Source organism: Pituophis catenifer, unplaced genomic scaffold (genome assembly GCF_029215685.1).
Source record: "Pituophis catenifer annectens isolate HBS135680 unplaced genomic scaffold, rPitCat1.0.hap2 SCAF_2, whole genome shotgun sequence".
Lineage (NCBI taxonomy): Eukaryota > Metazoa > Chordata > Lepidosauria > Squamata > Colubridae > Pituophis > Pituophis catenifer.
Window position 1 is genome coordinate 108,277,618 of NW_027256882.1, and position 17,422 is coordinate 108,295,039.

At 38.3% G+C, this 17,422-nt stretch overlaps 1 protein-coding gene across 3 annotated transcripts in view; it reads right to left on the reverse strand.

The window, feature by feature from the left end:
* The window catches only part of PPP2R2B (protein phosphatase 2 regulatory subunit Bbeta), a 254,662-nt gene that overhangs the window by 26,947 nt on the left and 210,293 nt on the right, over positions 1-17,422 (reverse strand). For all 3 annotated transcript variants that reach the window (XM_070933946.1, XM_070933947.1, XM_070933948.1), the window contains one exon: positions 7,191-7,368. In XM_070933946.1, coding sequence (XP_070790047.1) covers positions 7,191-7,368 — 178 coding nt within the window. The remainder of the gene's footprint in view (positions 1-7,190; positions 7,369-17,422) is intronic.

Here is a 17,422-nt window from a genome sequence, read left to right on the forward strand (position 1 = left end):
AACTGCAGGCTACTCTGCTGACTGCTGGCTGCTTGCAATTTGGCAGTTCGAAACTCACCAGGCTCAAGGTTGACTCAGCCTTCCTTCCTTCCGAGGTCAGTAAAATGAGGACCCAGATTGTTGGGGGCAATACCTACCTTTTTTAGGTTGCTATCTTCTTATCTGGGAATAACTTCTATTGACCACAATGGGGTTTACTTCTGACATGCATAGGAGTACAAGACTTGGTTTATTAGAGGATTTAAATCAAAGGAATAATGCTGTCTGTCAATTCAAGATGACAGAAATTATTATTATAATGAATCACTACAAAGCTGATATAGTCGGAATGTCTGCAATAAATTGTACCCAAGAACACAGAGATGGTGTGATATGCATTAAATCTGAATTAAGATGAACATTTTTCTGATATATATTTAATTTACAAATTAAGTAGAATTTGAGCTAGGGTCTCTAAGTGATAGTAAATGGCTTTATTAATTCCCTCTATTGCTTCTGTAACCTGGGGCATTTAGATTTCCCTAAACAAATGAAATAAAAAGTTGTCTAGATACAAAATGTCCTGAGACTGAAATGTTAAAATTGACTGACTTCAGTGAACTAACTGGATTAGTGTTTGGCAACCAAAATATATTACTATCACCAGTGAGCATATGTATGCCTAGATACAGCACTGACACGCCCAGAAGGAAAAACTCAGTTACAGAGCATACACAAGAGTCCAATGCTAAACTCGAGTACATCTAAAGAGAAGTAGGAAAAACTCTGGAGAGCTGCTGTCAGTCAGAGTAGGTAGCCCAACTGTCTTGCATTGATACAGTGCAAATTTCAATATTTTCCTCCTAGCCCTGGGGGATTCTACACAGGAATGTAAATATTTGAGGAATATGCCACTGAAAGAAGTATGATGGCCTCTCCACCTATAACTTTGCCCCAGAAACCGCTACTTCACATTATACTTTCACATTACGTTCGTATAGCTGAAGAGCTGAATTAGCTTTGTTCTCCCTCTGCAGCAGTTTATCTGAAATCAGGTTCATGCTCAGGATGTTTCAAACACAAAAGAGGCTGGTTCGAACTGTGACATTTTGAATACTATTTGAAGCCAATAAAAGGTAAGCCCAAAGTGAAATATGGGGTGCAGTTATAAAATTCAGAGGAGGGTCCCTCACACAATTTTTGCAAGCACCTCTAGCTTTTGCAGAACACCAAATTCAGGGTTCTTCAATATTTGTGAACGACGGACATATTGGAAATTTGAGAGCATGTTGTGTCCACTCTTCAAGGTTGACTCAGCCTTCCATCCTTTTGAGGTAGGTAAAATGAGGACCCGGTTTGTGGGGGCAATAAGCTGACTTTGTATAAAAAAGAACACCGCTTGGGAGGGGCAAAAGCCCTACTAAGCAGGTATATACAAAAGTATGAAGGCTATTGCTTAACGCATTGTAAGCCGCCCTGAGTCTTCCGGAAAAGGGTGGCATATAAATCAAACCAATAAATAAATAAATAAATAAATAAATAAATAAATAAATAAATAAATAAATAAATAAATAAATAAATAAATAAATAAATAAATAAATAAATAAATAAATAAATAAATAAATAAATAAACAAACGCTTGCAGAACTGATGCTGTTGAGCTGATGTGCTCACTTACACACAAAATCACTGCCTAAGGGAACATCAACAGTTACAAAGTACTCATTGATCAAAACTCTCCCTGCTACCTCTTCTAGTACCCTACCCTCCTGCAAAATGTTAAGTTAATGTGGTCATATGATTTTTTCATTTTACAGCTGCATTGCTTAGTGACGGAGTTTCCAGTCCCAATTATGGTTGTTAACTAAGTACTACCTGTACAACTATTTTAATAATTAAATTTAATAATTAAATTAATAATTAAGTTTAATATTTAAAATAAATTTTAATATTAAATACTTATATTTAGTTTAGAGAGTCTGACAAGTTCCAAGTGTCTTTCAGCACATCCACACCTCTGAAGCAATGTAATAAGGATTATAAAAAGACCCACAAGGTGACAAAGCCGTTTGAAAGAAAGCTTGTAGAAAGTGCATATGCAGGGTTGCACAGTTTATAATGTCTCCAGCTTTATGGAGGTTTAATTAATCTCTAGGTTTTGTTGCCTCCATTAGATATTTAGGCATTTATCAGAAATTAATTATACCCCAAAAGTACAACTGGCTTTGCTGAATTGTCTGTTTTAGCAGGAGTTTCCAGCCTTTTTAGGTTGAGGCCTGTTTGATTTTGAGTATCACTTCAGAAATGTGTCTAGGTCTAGGACAAAAACTAAGTTTGGTTTCAGGTACATATGGTGCTTCAGGACTTTTTCTTTGTGACAAATTAAAAACAAAAATTTTCCTAGAATTTTTGGAGAAACTTCATAAAAGACGTGGGAGGATGGATAATGGTCTGGGATTGCAGGACATATCAGCTGGATAAAGATGGGCTTGTTACAATCTTCGGAAGAACAAGTTCTATAGGCTCTGTATGGAATTAAATTTGCAGAAGGTAACCTGTGACTAAAAGGCAGCTAACTGTTCTAGGGCAAAATAATGTTATGCATTGAACAGAAGAACTTTCTTAAATATGCCAACATTTCATTTCAGTGTTAACCAAATAGTCTCAAAAAAGTCCCTGCAAAGCAATTACTATCTGCAGCGTGAAGTAGTTCTCAACTGATTGCATCTTTCTTGGTGGAAGAAGAAGAGAGGCAGGAATGAGAATTTATGCCTCTTTTGATACAAGCCATTGCTAAAGTTAAATTACATTTCATGCCTCCTTAAACCTTGAATATAATTGGCTATACCAGTTTTCCACTCAAGCCATGTAATGGGGCTTATATTTCACAGTTCAAACAAACACAGGTTTAACAACCTTGACAGAACAATGAGGTATCTGCATAATCCTTCTTTAAAAGTGAGATCTTTAAAGTATCTAGGGCTTTTACAGCTTGTATTATACACATGGCAAGTATCCGAAATGTTATTTCTGCTAATGCTAAAAACACTTAACTCTGGCAAGATCATATGCAATACCCCTTACATGTTTTTTTATTCTTCCAAGAAGAAATGATTGGGCAATGGATATTAAACAAGCAGGATCCTATAAACACACTACTAAAAATCAAGCAGCCACTTCAGATATCAGTCAGGTTTCATTACAAACTGTTAAGTTCTAGCTATGATTTACCGATAAAGCAGGAGAACCTTTTTCTTTTAGGGCAGATCAGTTTGATAAAGATGAGATTGTTATAATCTTTGGAAGAACAAGTTCTACAGATTCCTACTTCCTATGGAATTAAATTTGCAAAAGGTAACCAACCAATGATAAAAAGGCAGATTAACTATCAAGGACAAAGTGATGTAATGCAATGAACAAAAAACTAAGGCTATAAAAGAAGTGTTAAATTAATACATACAAGCTGAACCCTATGAGTCAATGCTGACCCACCATTTCTCTTCTGCCAGACAAGACAACTCACTGCAGCCCTTGGCAGACAAAATGATGAATAGCTTTGTATCCTGTCTTTCCTCTCAAAAGATGAAGGCAGTATCCAGAGCATTCCCTCCTCCAAGTTTTCCTACAATCTTTCTAAGAAACAATGAAAGTTAGCCAAGGAGCTTCCAAGGCTGAAAATGGACTGGAACTCAGATCTCCAAATTCATCATCCAGAACTTTTAACTACCACACAATGCTGGTTTTCTCTAGAAAGGATAGCCCTCCGTTATCAAAATATTGTATACCTCTTCTAGTGCTTCTGTCTATCTGAAGTCAGGAATGATATTGGGTCTTCTACAGCTTGCTTTGTGCAAAAATAGTCTAAGGAAGGGCATGAGATTAAACTGCAGGTTGAGAGATATGAAGTGCGGCATCCAACATCTGGATTAACCTAGCATACCATAGCTGCAAACAATCAGACCCTTGTGGGAAAATGCATGATGATTCATTCTGCTTCTCTTCACCACTACTGTTATCTCGTGACCTCTCCAGCACCTCTGTCATTTGAGGAGAAGTCTATGACATACTATCCAGCAAGCCTCTATCTCATTGCTGGGAAAAAAAAGAAAAGAAAAAAATACTTACAAGTGCACAAACACTTATGCATACATCTGGCTCTGAAGGTTTTTCTTTCTTTTTTTCAATCACCTCGAGTAAGCGGTTTCCATTTACTGCACAGCAGTGTTACTTAAAAGAATATGTGATGTTTTGGACATGCTTTATAGAAATGAATTATTGTTCTTTGTCCTATTATAATTCCTATTATGGCTTTATAAACTTGACTGGCAGAATCTCATTTGAATGCCGGCTTCTGGCAGCCTGTCATACATCTCGAGCATAGTGAAAGCTACCTATTAATATTTCTTTTCCACATCTTCTCTAAAGGCACCTGTCTTCTAAATTACACCCTACAATGGCTCCTCTTATCTCCCATCCTAATCTGTAAGCAAAATCTAAACAGTTGTCAGCCAAGCTGGAAAACAGCACTAGCAACTCATCTGAGCTACATGTGCATTCTTGGCTACCTAAACCAGAATATTCTCTGTTGTTGGTAACAAAGCTGTGCAAGAGGCTCAAGGAATTTAATTGTTAAGGCAACATTCGAAAAGCAAGGCCACTTACATATACATGGAAGGGAAAAACATATCTAGACATACCTTTCTCTTGCAGGAATAAACTATGGAAGAGGATCACATATCCCACACTCCCCTTTGCATTTTTTTTCTCCTCTTTTGCTCTTCCTTAATGCCACCTGCTTCTTCCCTGATTTCCTTCCCCCAAATTCTAACAGGCATCTTTCACTGTTGCTATTCCTCTTTATCAAGGGTGGGTTCTACTTAGCTTGCACACTCTTCTGCGCATGTGCAGAAGCACTTTCATGACGTCAGGGTCAGTGATCGGGGCTTCCCGCCAGTTTTACTACCGGTTCTATAGAACCGGTGCGAACCGGGGGCAACCCACCACTGCTTTTTATCCTCTGTTGCTGTCTTTCTTCTCTCTCTTTTATGCTCCTTATTTGAGCCATGGTGCTTAGAATGTAACATTGCAGGCTAACTCTGCCGACTGCCAGGAGTTCAATCCTGAACGGCTTTGGGTTGACTCATCCTTTCATCCTTCCAAGGATGGTAAAATGAGGACCCAGATTGTTGTGGGCAATATGCTGACCGCTTAGAGAGGGCTGTAAAGCACTATGAAGTGGTATATAAGTCTAAGTGATATTGCTATTGCTATTTGAGCAGAATAACCTTCAAATAAACATACATAGGATGATCATCTTGATTTAGAGCAGGATGCCCTTGATTTAGAGCAGGAGTACCACATGGCAGGTACCAATTAGAATATACTAAGAAGAACATTATTAGACTACTCCCTGTCACTTCCTTGAGCCCTTGTAGCTTTTCTCTTTAAGGCTCACAGCAGATCCAGTTTCTTCCCCCATAGTGAAAGAAATCTAAAGTTCCTGTTCTCTACACGTAACAGCATAGAAACAGCGTCTCCATGTCACCTTTCCTCTTTGCTCTAGCAATTACTTGAATTGTGTTGCCTTGGAGAAGGAGTTACTACACTCCTCCAGATTGTTTGTTTAACTGTGTCTTCTGTTCTTCCTATTACCTGAGTTTAAGGATTACAGAATTCTCTATCCTTTCCTTCTTGCAAAAACCTACCAATCTGTTAGCCACATGTCTTCAAACACAAATGCCAGATTTTAAAAAAAATGTCTACATTTTAATCTGTACTGAGAAGGAAGTTCTGTTCTCCACAAAGTGTGGTAGCTATTACGACAAGGGAGAAGTCGATAAATCTTTGTTAAATACAAAGCTTTGTTTTGTACCCGCTTAAAATGGCTATAGTTGATGCAGGGCATGCTGGGAAGGCCTACAAAGTCACCTTTCCAAATCCAACCATTCTATTAAGGCTGCCTAGAGCAAGCTTGGATTTTTGCCTAGTTGAACAGGAGAGCTCAAAAGAACTCCTGCCCAAATACTACACGGTAGCCAACTTACAACACAGAAGACAGCTGGGTAGGGACATTTGTGCAGCATATTTCCTACCATTATTGCCTCTATCTCAAGACAAAACTACTGTCTATGTGATCATAGAATAAAATATGTATAAGAGAAATATGGAAATAGATCATGAAATCCATCTGAGCTGCATGGGGAAACAGCTCCCAAAATGTCCAATGGGACATATTTCCTGTCTGCAGTACACTGGTTCATACCAATACGTGAAAGACTTTGCTTTATATATTAGTAAACCCGAATTTTGAAAGCCTGTAGATTTTTTTAAAAAAAGGCACAAATACTTTTATACAACACAGTTCACTCCTGCAATGTCTACTTCAGTGCCTAATTAAAAGAAAGACAATTTTAAAAATGGGCTGACCATTTTGAGGTGCTTCTCCTGCAGCATTACCATAAGCAAAGCACTATTTCTCAAAGCGTCCATCTGTCTTCTTCCAAAAGTCCTGTACAGCTGCTTTGGTGCCCATCCAAGATCATCTGAGCATGTGCATGCATACTGAGAAGACACATCCTTGACTGTTGACAAAGGATGGCACTTCTGAGGAATATGATCACATCGATGCTACAACAAATGCTGCTTTGCTCCTGGCAACAACAACAGAGAGAAGCACCCCACACCCTTTAAATAGTTAATACTTACGTAAACTTACCTTCATGACACAAATCTCATGGAGAACATCTCCTCATCACCCAAGTAAGCATTTGATTAAACTTCGAAACTGCATGTTATTGAAACATTTCAAATAAAAGTCACAGGGATTCCAACAACAGAATTATAGAGAGAATCTCTGAAGAGATATTTTCTCTTTTTGGTTCCTCCTACATGTCTTGTTTCACTTTTTAAGTGGCAGAAATGCACTTCCGCTCTAGAGACGCTATTTAGCATTAAACCATACCCATAAAGAATCATAAAAAAGGGAGCAAAATCTGCAGATTAAACAGGCCTCAGATATGACCATTTTGAATAAAAGTTAGTATATAGGATAAAGGTAGATGGGGCCCAGGAAAATGAACAAATGTAAACTGAACGTTACAACCAACCATTGAAGAGATGTAAACTTGTATATTGAGCAGTGTGCTTCTTCTTAAAACATGACTCTTCCGATTGGATGATATTTCCAGGCAGACTCATGCAGCAAAGGATACTAAAACTTTGATTGGTTATTTCAAAGTTCCATAAATTTATCCTCAAGTCATCTGCTGACATGTAGGTTTCATAGTCACTGTTTACAGAAATGGAATTGATGTGATAGGTATGTGCATTTGCAAAGACTCTTCTGGGAGTTGCCTCCACCATTAAATCCATGGGCCTTAGCACAGGTACCTAACAAAGACAAGAAACAAAAGGAGTTAATCAAATATAATTAATACTTTTATCAAAGAAATTTATCACACAGTATACTGTGTGTATCTGTTTCAGTATTTCGTTACTGTTTCCAGTGTTCCCTTGAATGGTCACTATGCTGCTATGTTTGTTGAATAATCAGCACTGTCATACAACAATTCAATGTTCACAATTTCTTCCTCTGGTTCGTGTGACACCAGACAATTTAATTTCATTGGATAAAATATACATACTCTACAGTTCAGGAGATTTATGTCAACCGATCAATGAATATTTTTCTTTATTTGGTGCATTTTACTTGACTTTTTGTTTTTTTACATCACATCTTATTGCTGTTCTATTGTATTGGAGTGCTCTGTAGTATTTTCAGGTGCAGCATTTGATACAAAAATGAAGATATTTATTTTTTATAAATGAGTCCAAAGGAAGGATATGAATTTGACAAGCAAATCAACTGAATTATATAACTAGCATATCTGGCAATATTGTCAGATATGCTAGTTATATACTATATGGCAATACTCTCATATATGCTAGTTATCTACTGTCAAGAAAGAAAGTAAGAAAACTTCAGATCAATCATATAACCAATCAAATTACCTTGGATCAAACATTCCTTCATTATTTAATATTAGATAATATTTCCAAGGAATCTATCTGAAAGATACTAAAGATTCCATTTTTTGTCATCCTCAAATCACATGATATATATATATATATATATATATATATCATCCTACCAACAAAGATAATAAAAGAAGTGGGATCACCCAGGGCCCCACCCAGAGACAAATATATAACTTTATTTTATTCCTGTTTATGCTTATTCAATATAGACTAATAAGCTGCTGTACCAATCAATGAGCACATAAGTTAACACCAGCAGAAATAAATAGCAGCATAAATGATGCCTTCAACTACGTAACACTATAAGACAACTTAATAGAACAGCTAGTGGCGGCCAGTGCCAAGAAACCATTTCCTCACAGCAACTTCATTACTAAGCATTATTGTCCGTATGTTGTCTAGGGAGATTTCCCATGGCTGGAGTGATGGAGATGGGAGTATGACAGCCCAGATAAAGTGACTCTAGGACACAGGAGCTGCCAGCTCCAACTCTGAGTGTAATGTGATGAGCCTGCTTTCTAATTCAGCCTGACATATGCAATGATGCATCATTTGCTCTTGGAGGGCCTGCCGCAGCTATCTAGGGACCTAGGGTAGTATTCTGCCTGTTGGAAGCAAACAGTCATTCAGACTGTCAGAAACAGGATGGTTTTCAAAAGCTCCCAGGTTCAACGGTTAGACCAGAGTTCCCTGAAAACGAGAAACAAACAAAATTAAAAGTAGGTAAGAATAGGCTGGGGCAAAGCAACACATCAATGGATAAGGTAGTCAAATATTTTTGAGAAGACTGTCCGCATCAGTACTGGATGGCTGAACTAATTTCAGAGGGTTTTTTTTCCTACTCTAGTATGGTTGAACAAATGGACCACAGGACAAGGAAGTGGTTGGCCATTCTCCTATTAAAATGTTGCAACTGAAACAAATGAATATTGCAGTGAGAGGAATCATATTTCTATGGAGCCTATGTGTATATGCATGCATATACTCTATGTACAGGCTCAAATAGATAAAAGAATAACAGACTTGGAAGGGACCTTGGAGGTCTTCTAGTCCAACCCCTGCTTAGGCAGGAAACCCTATACCATTTCAGACAAATGGTTGTCCAAGCTCTTCTTAAAAACTTCCAGTGTTGGAGCATTCACAACTTCTGGAGGCAAGGTGTTCCACTGATTAATTGTTCTAACTCTCAGAAAATTCCTCTTAGTTCTAAATTGCTTCTCTCCTTGATTAGTTGCCATCCATTGCTTCTTGTCCTACCTTCAGGTGTTTTGGAGAATAGGTTGACCCCCTCTTCTTTGTGGCAGCCCCTGAAATATTGGAACACTGCTATCATGTCACTCCTAGTCAGTGGTGGGTTTCTACTGGTTCGCACTGGTTCAAGCAAACCTAAGGTAGCGGTAATTTGGTCACTGAACCGGTAGCGACTTCTGGGTGGCCACGTCCCTGAATCGGTAGCCCGGTCACCACTCGCTTGCCCCGCCCACCTGCACAACTGCCAGGAAGCAGCTGGGAGGCTTCTTGCAGTTGCATTGAAAAAGAAAAAGCCTCCCAGCCACCACCTCTTTGAGAGCTGCTTTGTGGCTGCTGGCCGCCGAAAACTACCAGAGGTTGACAAAAAAGCCGCTGCCATCGCATCCCATTGCCTGCTGCATCACGCTCAGACTGACACATCCCATTGCCTGCTGCGTCAGTCCGACTGCGATGCAGCAGGCAATGGGATGTGCATGCATGGCCAGCACAAAGAACAGGGTGGCGACGGCAGCAGCTTTTTCGGTGACTTCTGGTAGTTTTTGGCAGCCTGCGGCCAGCCGCCACCTGTTTGAGATCCTCTTTGCTTTTGCTTTTTCAATGTGACTGTGAGAAGCCTCCCAGCCACTGCCTTTTTGCCAGCCGCTTCGCAGCAGCTGGCTGGAGGCCGCTGAAAACTACTGGAGGTCAGGTTGCCTTCTGGACTCCGGACCAGCTGCTGCGGGAGGAAGGTAAGCAGCCATTGTAACTTTGAACAGTCACTAAATGAACTGATGTACGTGTATACTGTTTTTAATACGACAGAACAAGCCACATATAAATGGGATCGTGATCATCACAGGCCTTCACTATACATGCAACCTTTGCAATTTACTGAAGATTTCCAGTTCCCAAAGTTAATAAAGTATTAATCCTCCCTGAGTGGCAACATTCATTTTTTGTTATGATTCAAAAGTTAATGTAATTCTAAAAGCAAAGGGAACGACTTTCCCTTAAGCTTCTACCTTTAGGCAACCTCAAATTAAACCAGGAAAAAAGATAAATTTGATTGCTCCTGTTTCCGAGGTTCTTTTTCTTTATCAGCTTTTGGGGACTCATTCTATCCCTCTGTGGGTCCATCTATTTATCTCTCCAGCTGGAACAAAAGCTTATTGAAACATATTGCGTCCTTGGGTTTTATAAATAAATAAAGATTTGCTTTCGGAATATGTCCTTTTTATTCATCTATGGATCCTTCTACTACGGAGGAGAATCGGGAGAGGTGAACTTCAAAGCAGAATGGAGTAGGAGTCTATAACAGGCAGAGAAAGCCAAAAGGTAAAGTGTAGGTGGAAACAACTACTGAGCTTGCCTATTAAACCGAAACATTTCTTTAGGTCTTTTTCAGATGGCAGCCACCGTTCTTGAGTGTGTGAAGGCGAGCAGAAGCAGTAGGCTGTTTGCTTTAATGAATGTACCTAAGTGGTTCTTAACAGACTCAGAAGCAGGAGCCCTGTTGAGCTTTTCCATTACCATTTCCCTACAGAGCATGTGCCTAGCATGCTGATATGCTGCATCTCCAAAGCATATGAAACTATGCAAGACATTTAACCAATAACAATAACAACAACACATGGGGTGAATGAAGAGGCTACACAAGAATACATGGGGTGATGCAAGATGTAGGGCAGGGGACTATAAAGCAGCAAACAGGAAAATGACATTTTCCACATTATAGCCCCCTGCCCTACATCTTGTATCACCCCATGTGTTGTTGTATATCCCCATCATCTGGCATCAGTACACAGCCTAACAGAGAAAGGTGAGATGTGGCCCAAAGAGAAGAAGTTGGAATCCTAACACATCTCTTGCATAAATTTGCCCTTTCATTCTCAATAGGTTAGACTAGGAATAGAATAGAATAGAATAGAATAGAATAGAATAGAATAGAATAGAATAGAATAGAATAGAATAGAATAGAATAGAATAATAGACTAGACTAGAATTCTTTATTGGACAAGTGTGACTGGACCAAGGTTAGACCAGGAGTGTCAAACTTGCGCACTGCAGGCCGGATGCGTCACATGCTGGCCACCCCACCCCCATTTTAGTGAAGGGGGGAAAGTCGCGATACGTCACATAACAACAACATGACACCGCAAGTTTGACACCCCTGGGTTAGACTATGTGTGGGTATCAAGTTTATCCTTTTTCAAAAGAAAAAGAAAGGGGACTACCAGCCTTAGCAAATAGTTCTTGTAAGTGGATATACCAAATATGATGATTATTTGCAAACTGGTACAAGTGATCCTGTTCTGCATCTAGGCTGCAATCGAAATAATGTGTCATTCAGATGAAGTCAGATGGCGTGAAGTTTGGGATAATGTAGTTTGGGGTTATGGATGTGTATAGGTTTTAATAAATAATTTTCAATTTACTACCACGGCAGTAACAGTGTGAATGTGCTTATGTGTGTCTTCCATTAACTCTAGGAGGGGTTTGTAACTATTTATTGGAAAGCTATAGAAGAGAAGAGACTGAAGAAAAAATACATATGGAATACATGTGGGCTAGGGATGTATACAATAGTTCATGTATGTTACTTGATGGGTTGCCTGATATACTGGATTGAGAATCTTCCTGCTTATTTTTTTTCTTCTCTGCCTAGTGAGTCAGGCATAACTAAGTTCTTGTATTTACCAGTACCAAAGAGTGCATTTCTTCTGCCTCACCCTGCTTTTACAAACCATGATTGAAGGGACAGACTGCTTTTGCTTCTGAAATTAGGCCATCGTTCACAATTTGTTCAAGTCCCCGCCTCCCCAGATGCCTTCAAACATTGTGAATGCAGCATTGAGTCCCCTCAGTTGAACTTCATAAACATCTGACTTTGCATTTGATAACACAATTTTGCTTTGCATAATTCTCCCTGTTTAGTGACACAAGAGGAAACTATCAGTCTGAGATTTTATCTGCTAGCTTTTTTTTTTTTTTTGAATAACTGATCGGACCACCAAATCTAAGACCGATGGGCCAAGTGTAGAGTGAAAAGAAGCACAAAAAGTTTTTGTAGAAAGATCTAAAAGCTGTACTGAGGTATATCCAATATTACTCCTCTGAATTTAATTTATTTACTGCAGCTTTTCTTTTGTTTTAAACAACAGTATTATGTAGTTACCAGAGGCTTTTTCTCCACTGTGTCGACAGCTTCTGTAGATTTATGGGCTTCTTAGCAATTCACTACTAAAATACAGTGATCCTTTCAAGTGATCTCACTGATATATTTCTCCTTTCTAAAAAGAGCTAGCGGACAAAAAGCCATCTCTCAGATTGATAGTTTCCTCTTGTATCACTAATCAGGAAGAATTATGCAAAACAAAATTGTGTTATCAAATGCAAAGTCACAGCAATCAGATTCCTCTTGATAACTCTGTTGGGCATATTGTTTTTACAATATGCCTAGACGCAGATACTGACAAGGTAATTGTTGTAGCAAATCAGAGGAATAGGAAAAAAAAATTCCAGGAGGCCAGTTCTGGCTTTCAAAGCTCAATGCTGATTTTACAAATATGAAATGGTTGAATAATGAGGAGAAAAAAGATTCCATTTGTGACCAGGGCAAGAGAATATAAAAATGCAAAGAGGCAATAAAAAAACCTCTTTTTCACCCTTCTTATTTTTCAGAAAGAAGAATTTCACAGTCTTAGTTCTTAATTTTGTAAAAGGAAAAATTGACAGGGAATACCGCCAGTGAAAATTGTACACCCGAAATGACTGATTCCATATGCCCTTTTTCCTCCTTAGAAACTTGTCAATGTTATTCTCAAGTCCGCATAACTGATGAAAACAGAGCCACAGCACATATAAAATGAGCACAAATCACAGGGCAAAACAAATCAGCCTGCATGCAAATGAAAGATTGGGATGCTACTGTAGTTCCCAAAAGGTCAGCTTCCCATACCTTTAAAACTTCTCAGTGAAAAATAATGGTTGGTTTCACACATCACATAAATATTGATTTATAAACGCAACTTGGAACTGTAAACCAATACCCACAGGTTTGATTAATGTGTAATGCTAAACCCAAACCATCATTTATGAACCACAGTATGTGGGTTCATCCAGCACAGTGAGGCAAAATACAACAGGCCCTGTTATGGATGTGCACTCAAAAATATTCTCCATGAAATAGCTATTTCTTCTTATGCTTTCAGCAGCCTAAAAAGATCATTTGTTAGAAGTGCAATGAAGGAAGTTTCAGGCTTACTACTCTTCCAAGTCTAAATGTCAGTAAGTGGCTGTCAGATGTAAATGCCTTATTCTCTAATGTGTAAATAATGTATATATGGAACATCAGGGGTTAACTTATTACTTGAGCTTTAATGTATTCATATTTTACCACTCCCATTCCTGGCTCCGCCCCTTGTATATAAAAGGAGCCATCCTCCCCATTTTCCTTGCTTCTATCTTGAATATTCAGCGAATATAGAATGCCTATTATGATTAAAGAGAATTATATTTAAACCTATAACTTCTATTATCTTTATTGAGTCTGATCCTGAAAATATTGCAACAAGCTGGTAGCAGAGGATGGTTAATTGACTCAATAAGTAATTAAAAATGTCCAAGAAAGATAGGCCCAACACCAGGGCCTACAGCAAAGAAATAGAAACTGATCAAGAGATGATCAACGAATCCACTAATGCGATTTCGAGAGAATCCGAAGAATACACCACTGAAGAAGAAGAACTGATGAGTGAAAATAACGACCAGGAAGAAATCGAGATAGAAAATAACGAACTCAGGTCAGAAATATTAAAAATACTAAAAAGCCAAAAGAATGATGAAAGCCTCATCGCGGACCTCCAGGAGATGCTGAGGAACAGCGGAGCAGCGAGAGAGAAAAACGTCATTAAAGAAAAACCCAAAGATCAAAAAACTGTGAGTGAAATGACTACTGAGAAAATAGTTGTAAAAAAGAAAAGATGTGACCCCGCGCGAAATTTTGAACGGCAGCCATCTTGGTTTCAACGAACTTCAAAAGAGAGTGAAGCAGAGCCAATCAAAACGCTCAGTTCAAAATTTCTGGCGCGAAAAACACTATCAGACGAAGAAAGTGAAAAAGAAGTCTCAAACTCTTCAGATGAACCAAAATCAGAAAGTGAAGACGATTTAACAAAGTCTCAAGTAAAGTCAGCAATGAAAACGCTTTTTGCTGCTTTTGGGCCAAGATTGAAAATCTCCAAGACATCGACGAAGAAGCAAGAAATCAAACCGACAACTCAAGACCTGCACGCTCCCATCCTGACTTCGAAAACGACGACACCCGAGCCCAGAGAGCCATGCCGATTCCGCCCTACACCGCAGACAGAATCGAGTGCCAGCACACACAAGAGAAAGAGAAGAACCGCCGCCATCACCAAAGCCCCAAAAACCGAGCCAGAGACCGACTCATCTGAAGAGGAGCGGATCGAGAGAGCTGAAATGGAGAGAACCTTCCACAACGGCGCCAAAGAAGAAATGAGCAACGCGCATGTGCAAAACTACGTAGACGGCCCCGAAAGACTTGAACTGGCCAGAGAACCGCGCAGACTCGTTACAAGCATCCCAATGCCGTTCTGTAATTTCCTGCACTTGAGAGACCACGGACTGCCTCAGGTTGTAAGTAATGGACAAAATAATGTGGGGAACTTACCCAGTGACTTCCCAAAACTTAGAGTTGATGGCATTAATTTACAAGAGTGGTACCAACAGCTTCAGGTTATTTTTATGAAAGAAAATTTACTATTCTTTATAACTAGTCCTCCAAGAAGACCTTGGACTTTAAAAATAGACTGTTTACATCATAGAGCATTTTTCATAATAATTTCTAGCGTGTCTCCTGCAATGTATCATAGCATCAAACCAAACCTAACTGTATCAGAAATAATTCAATGCATGTTTAATCTATTTCACAGCGATAGCGTAGCCACAACCACAAGAATGTCTAAGGATTTCTTTTCTTCTAGAGTGAAACCAGGGGTTTCTATAAGTGAACATTTGATAAATCTAAACAAAATAAGAGCTGAGCTGCAATTGAGGGGGGAAGTGATTTCAGATCAAACTATGAAAAGTGTTATTATCAATTCACTTGATCCATCATGGGATAGCTTTATGTCACACTTAGATACCATTAATTTGGGATATTTATCAATAGAAAGTCTATCTAACAAATTGATAGCAGAAGACAATTCAAGAAAAAATCGTTCCAGTAACCAAACAGAACACAAATCTTTTAGGAAAGTAGTCTTTCAAGATAAATATAATGAAGCCTTTAGATGCCACAATTGTGGATCCAGGGAACACAGTAGAAGAGACTGTCCCAAAGTCCCAAGGGAGAGACATAGGCCAGAATATAGGAGCAAATACAATTACAGACAATCTTCCACAGATAGACACAAATATAGAAGTCCACCAAACTACAGAGAAAGTAGAGGGGGTAGAGAAAATTCAAAAGAGAGAAAATCTGGGTCACTAAATGGGCTAAATAAACAAAACAGCACCAAAACACAACAAGATGAGAACAATAATTGGCTTATTGATTCCGGTGCAACAAATCACACCACTAATAACAAAAGTATATTATCTTCATTTACAGAAGATAAGTTTGTGATAAAGGTAGCTAATCAAGAAAAGGTTCAAGTATTAGGCAGAGGAAATGTGACCTTGCCTGGTTTAGGGAAAATAGAGGGGGTATTATTAATCCCAGAAATACCTCACAACATACTAAGTGCTATAAAACTAAGCAGAGAATCTGACATCAATATAGTTTTCTCAAAGGGGAAAGCAACTATAGAAAAGAACAAAACAAATGTAGGCACTGTGATGATAAAAGGGGGTCTACCCTATCTGATAACCAAAGAAAGATGGTTACATAACATTGATTCAAATATGGAAGATTGTATTGAAGCAGATGATGAAAATGTCAGTAACAGTGACAATGATGAATGTAAATTAACTCATGATAACAAAAATACACACAATGAGAAGAAACCAAAAATAGGTAAACCAATTCATGATGAGTGTGCTCATATCTTACATAGGAAGTTAGGACATGCTAGCTTTCCTGTAGTACAAAAAATGACTGAACACGCAGAAGGTGTAAAAATAAAAAATTGTGAAAATTATTTAGAATGCTCAGTATGTAAATCCACCAAACTAAAAACCAGTCCTAGACCAAAAAAATCTAACAGATCAACTAACAATATTTTTGATTTGGTACATATGGACTTAGTTGGTCCATTAACTCCATCAATTACCTATAGAAAACGTTACTTCCTAACAATAGTGGATGATTACAGTCGCTATGGTTTTGTTTACACATTAAAGCACAAGGATGAAACCTTTCAGAAATTTAAGGAATTCTACAAACGCATAGAAACACAACATAATATCAGAATAAAACAAATTATGACAGATAGGGGATGTGAATTCATGTCTAAAGAATTCTCCCAATGGTTAAAGGATAGAGGGATGCTACATTTCACGTCCAATCCATTTTCTGCCTTTCAAAATGGGATTGCAGAGAGAAAGAACTCCACACTACAAACCATGATTAGATGCACATTAGAGGATGCTGGTTTAGGCAAACAATTTTGGTCAGAAGCCTTACATTATTCAAATTACACTCAAAATAGAACATGGTCCAGTATTGTGAATAAGACACCATATGAGGTGATGTACAATAGAAAACCTAAATTAGCACACATGCACATATTTGGAGTTACTGCAGACGTGCACATACCTAAACAATTGAGGAGAAAGGGAGAAAACGTATCCAGGAGATTAAGATTCATGGGATACGAAACTGGAACCAAAGGGTACAGATTCATCGATAATAATAACAAATTTATAGTATCCAGAACAGCTGTGTTTCATGAGCAGGCCAATTGGTCTAAGTTGCACCTTAATGAAATTTTTCCTAATAAAAGCAAAGATAATATATCTTGCGAGGAAGGAACAACAGAAAATCAAAATATTAACAAAAGTAAGAACAAAACCAAAACTTGGACAAATAGTCAGCATAAAATAAAGACAGACACATTAACAAAAAAGGAAGCCAGATATTTGCATGACAACCATAGCAAACCTGAAAGAAATATTAGAAATAATAGAAACCAAATACCAAATAAATACAAAG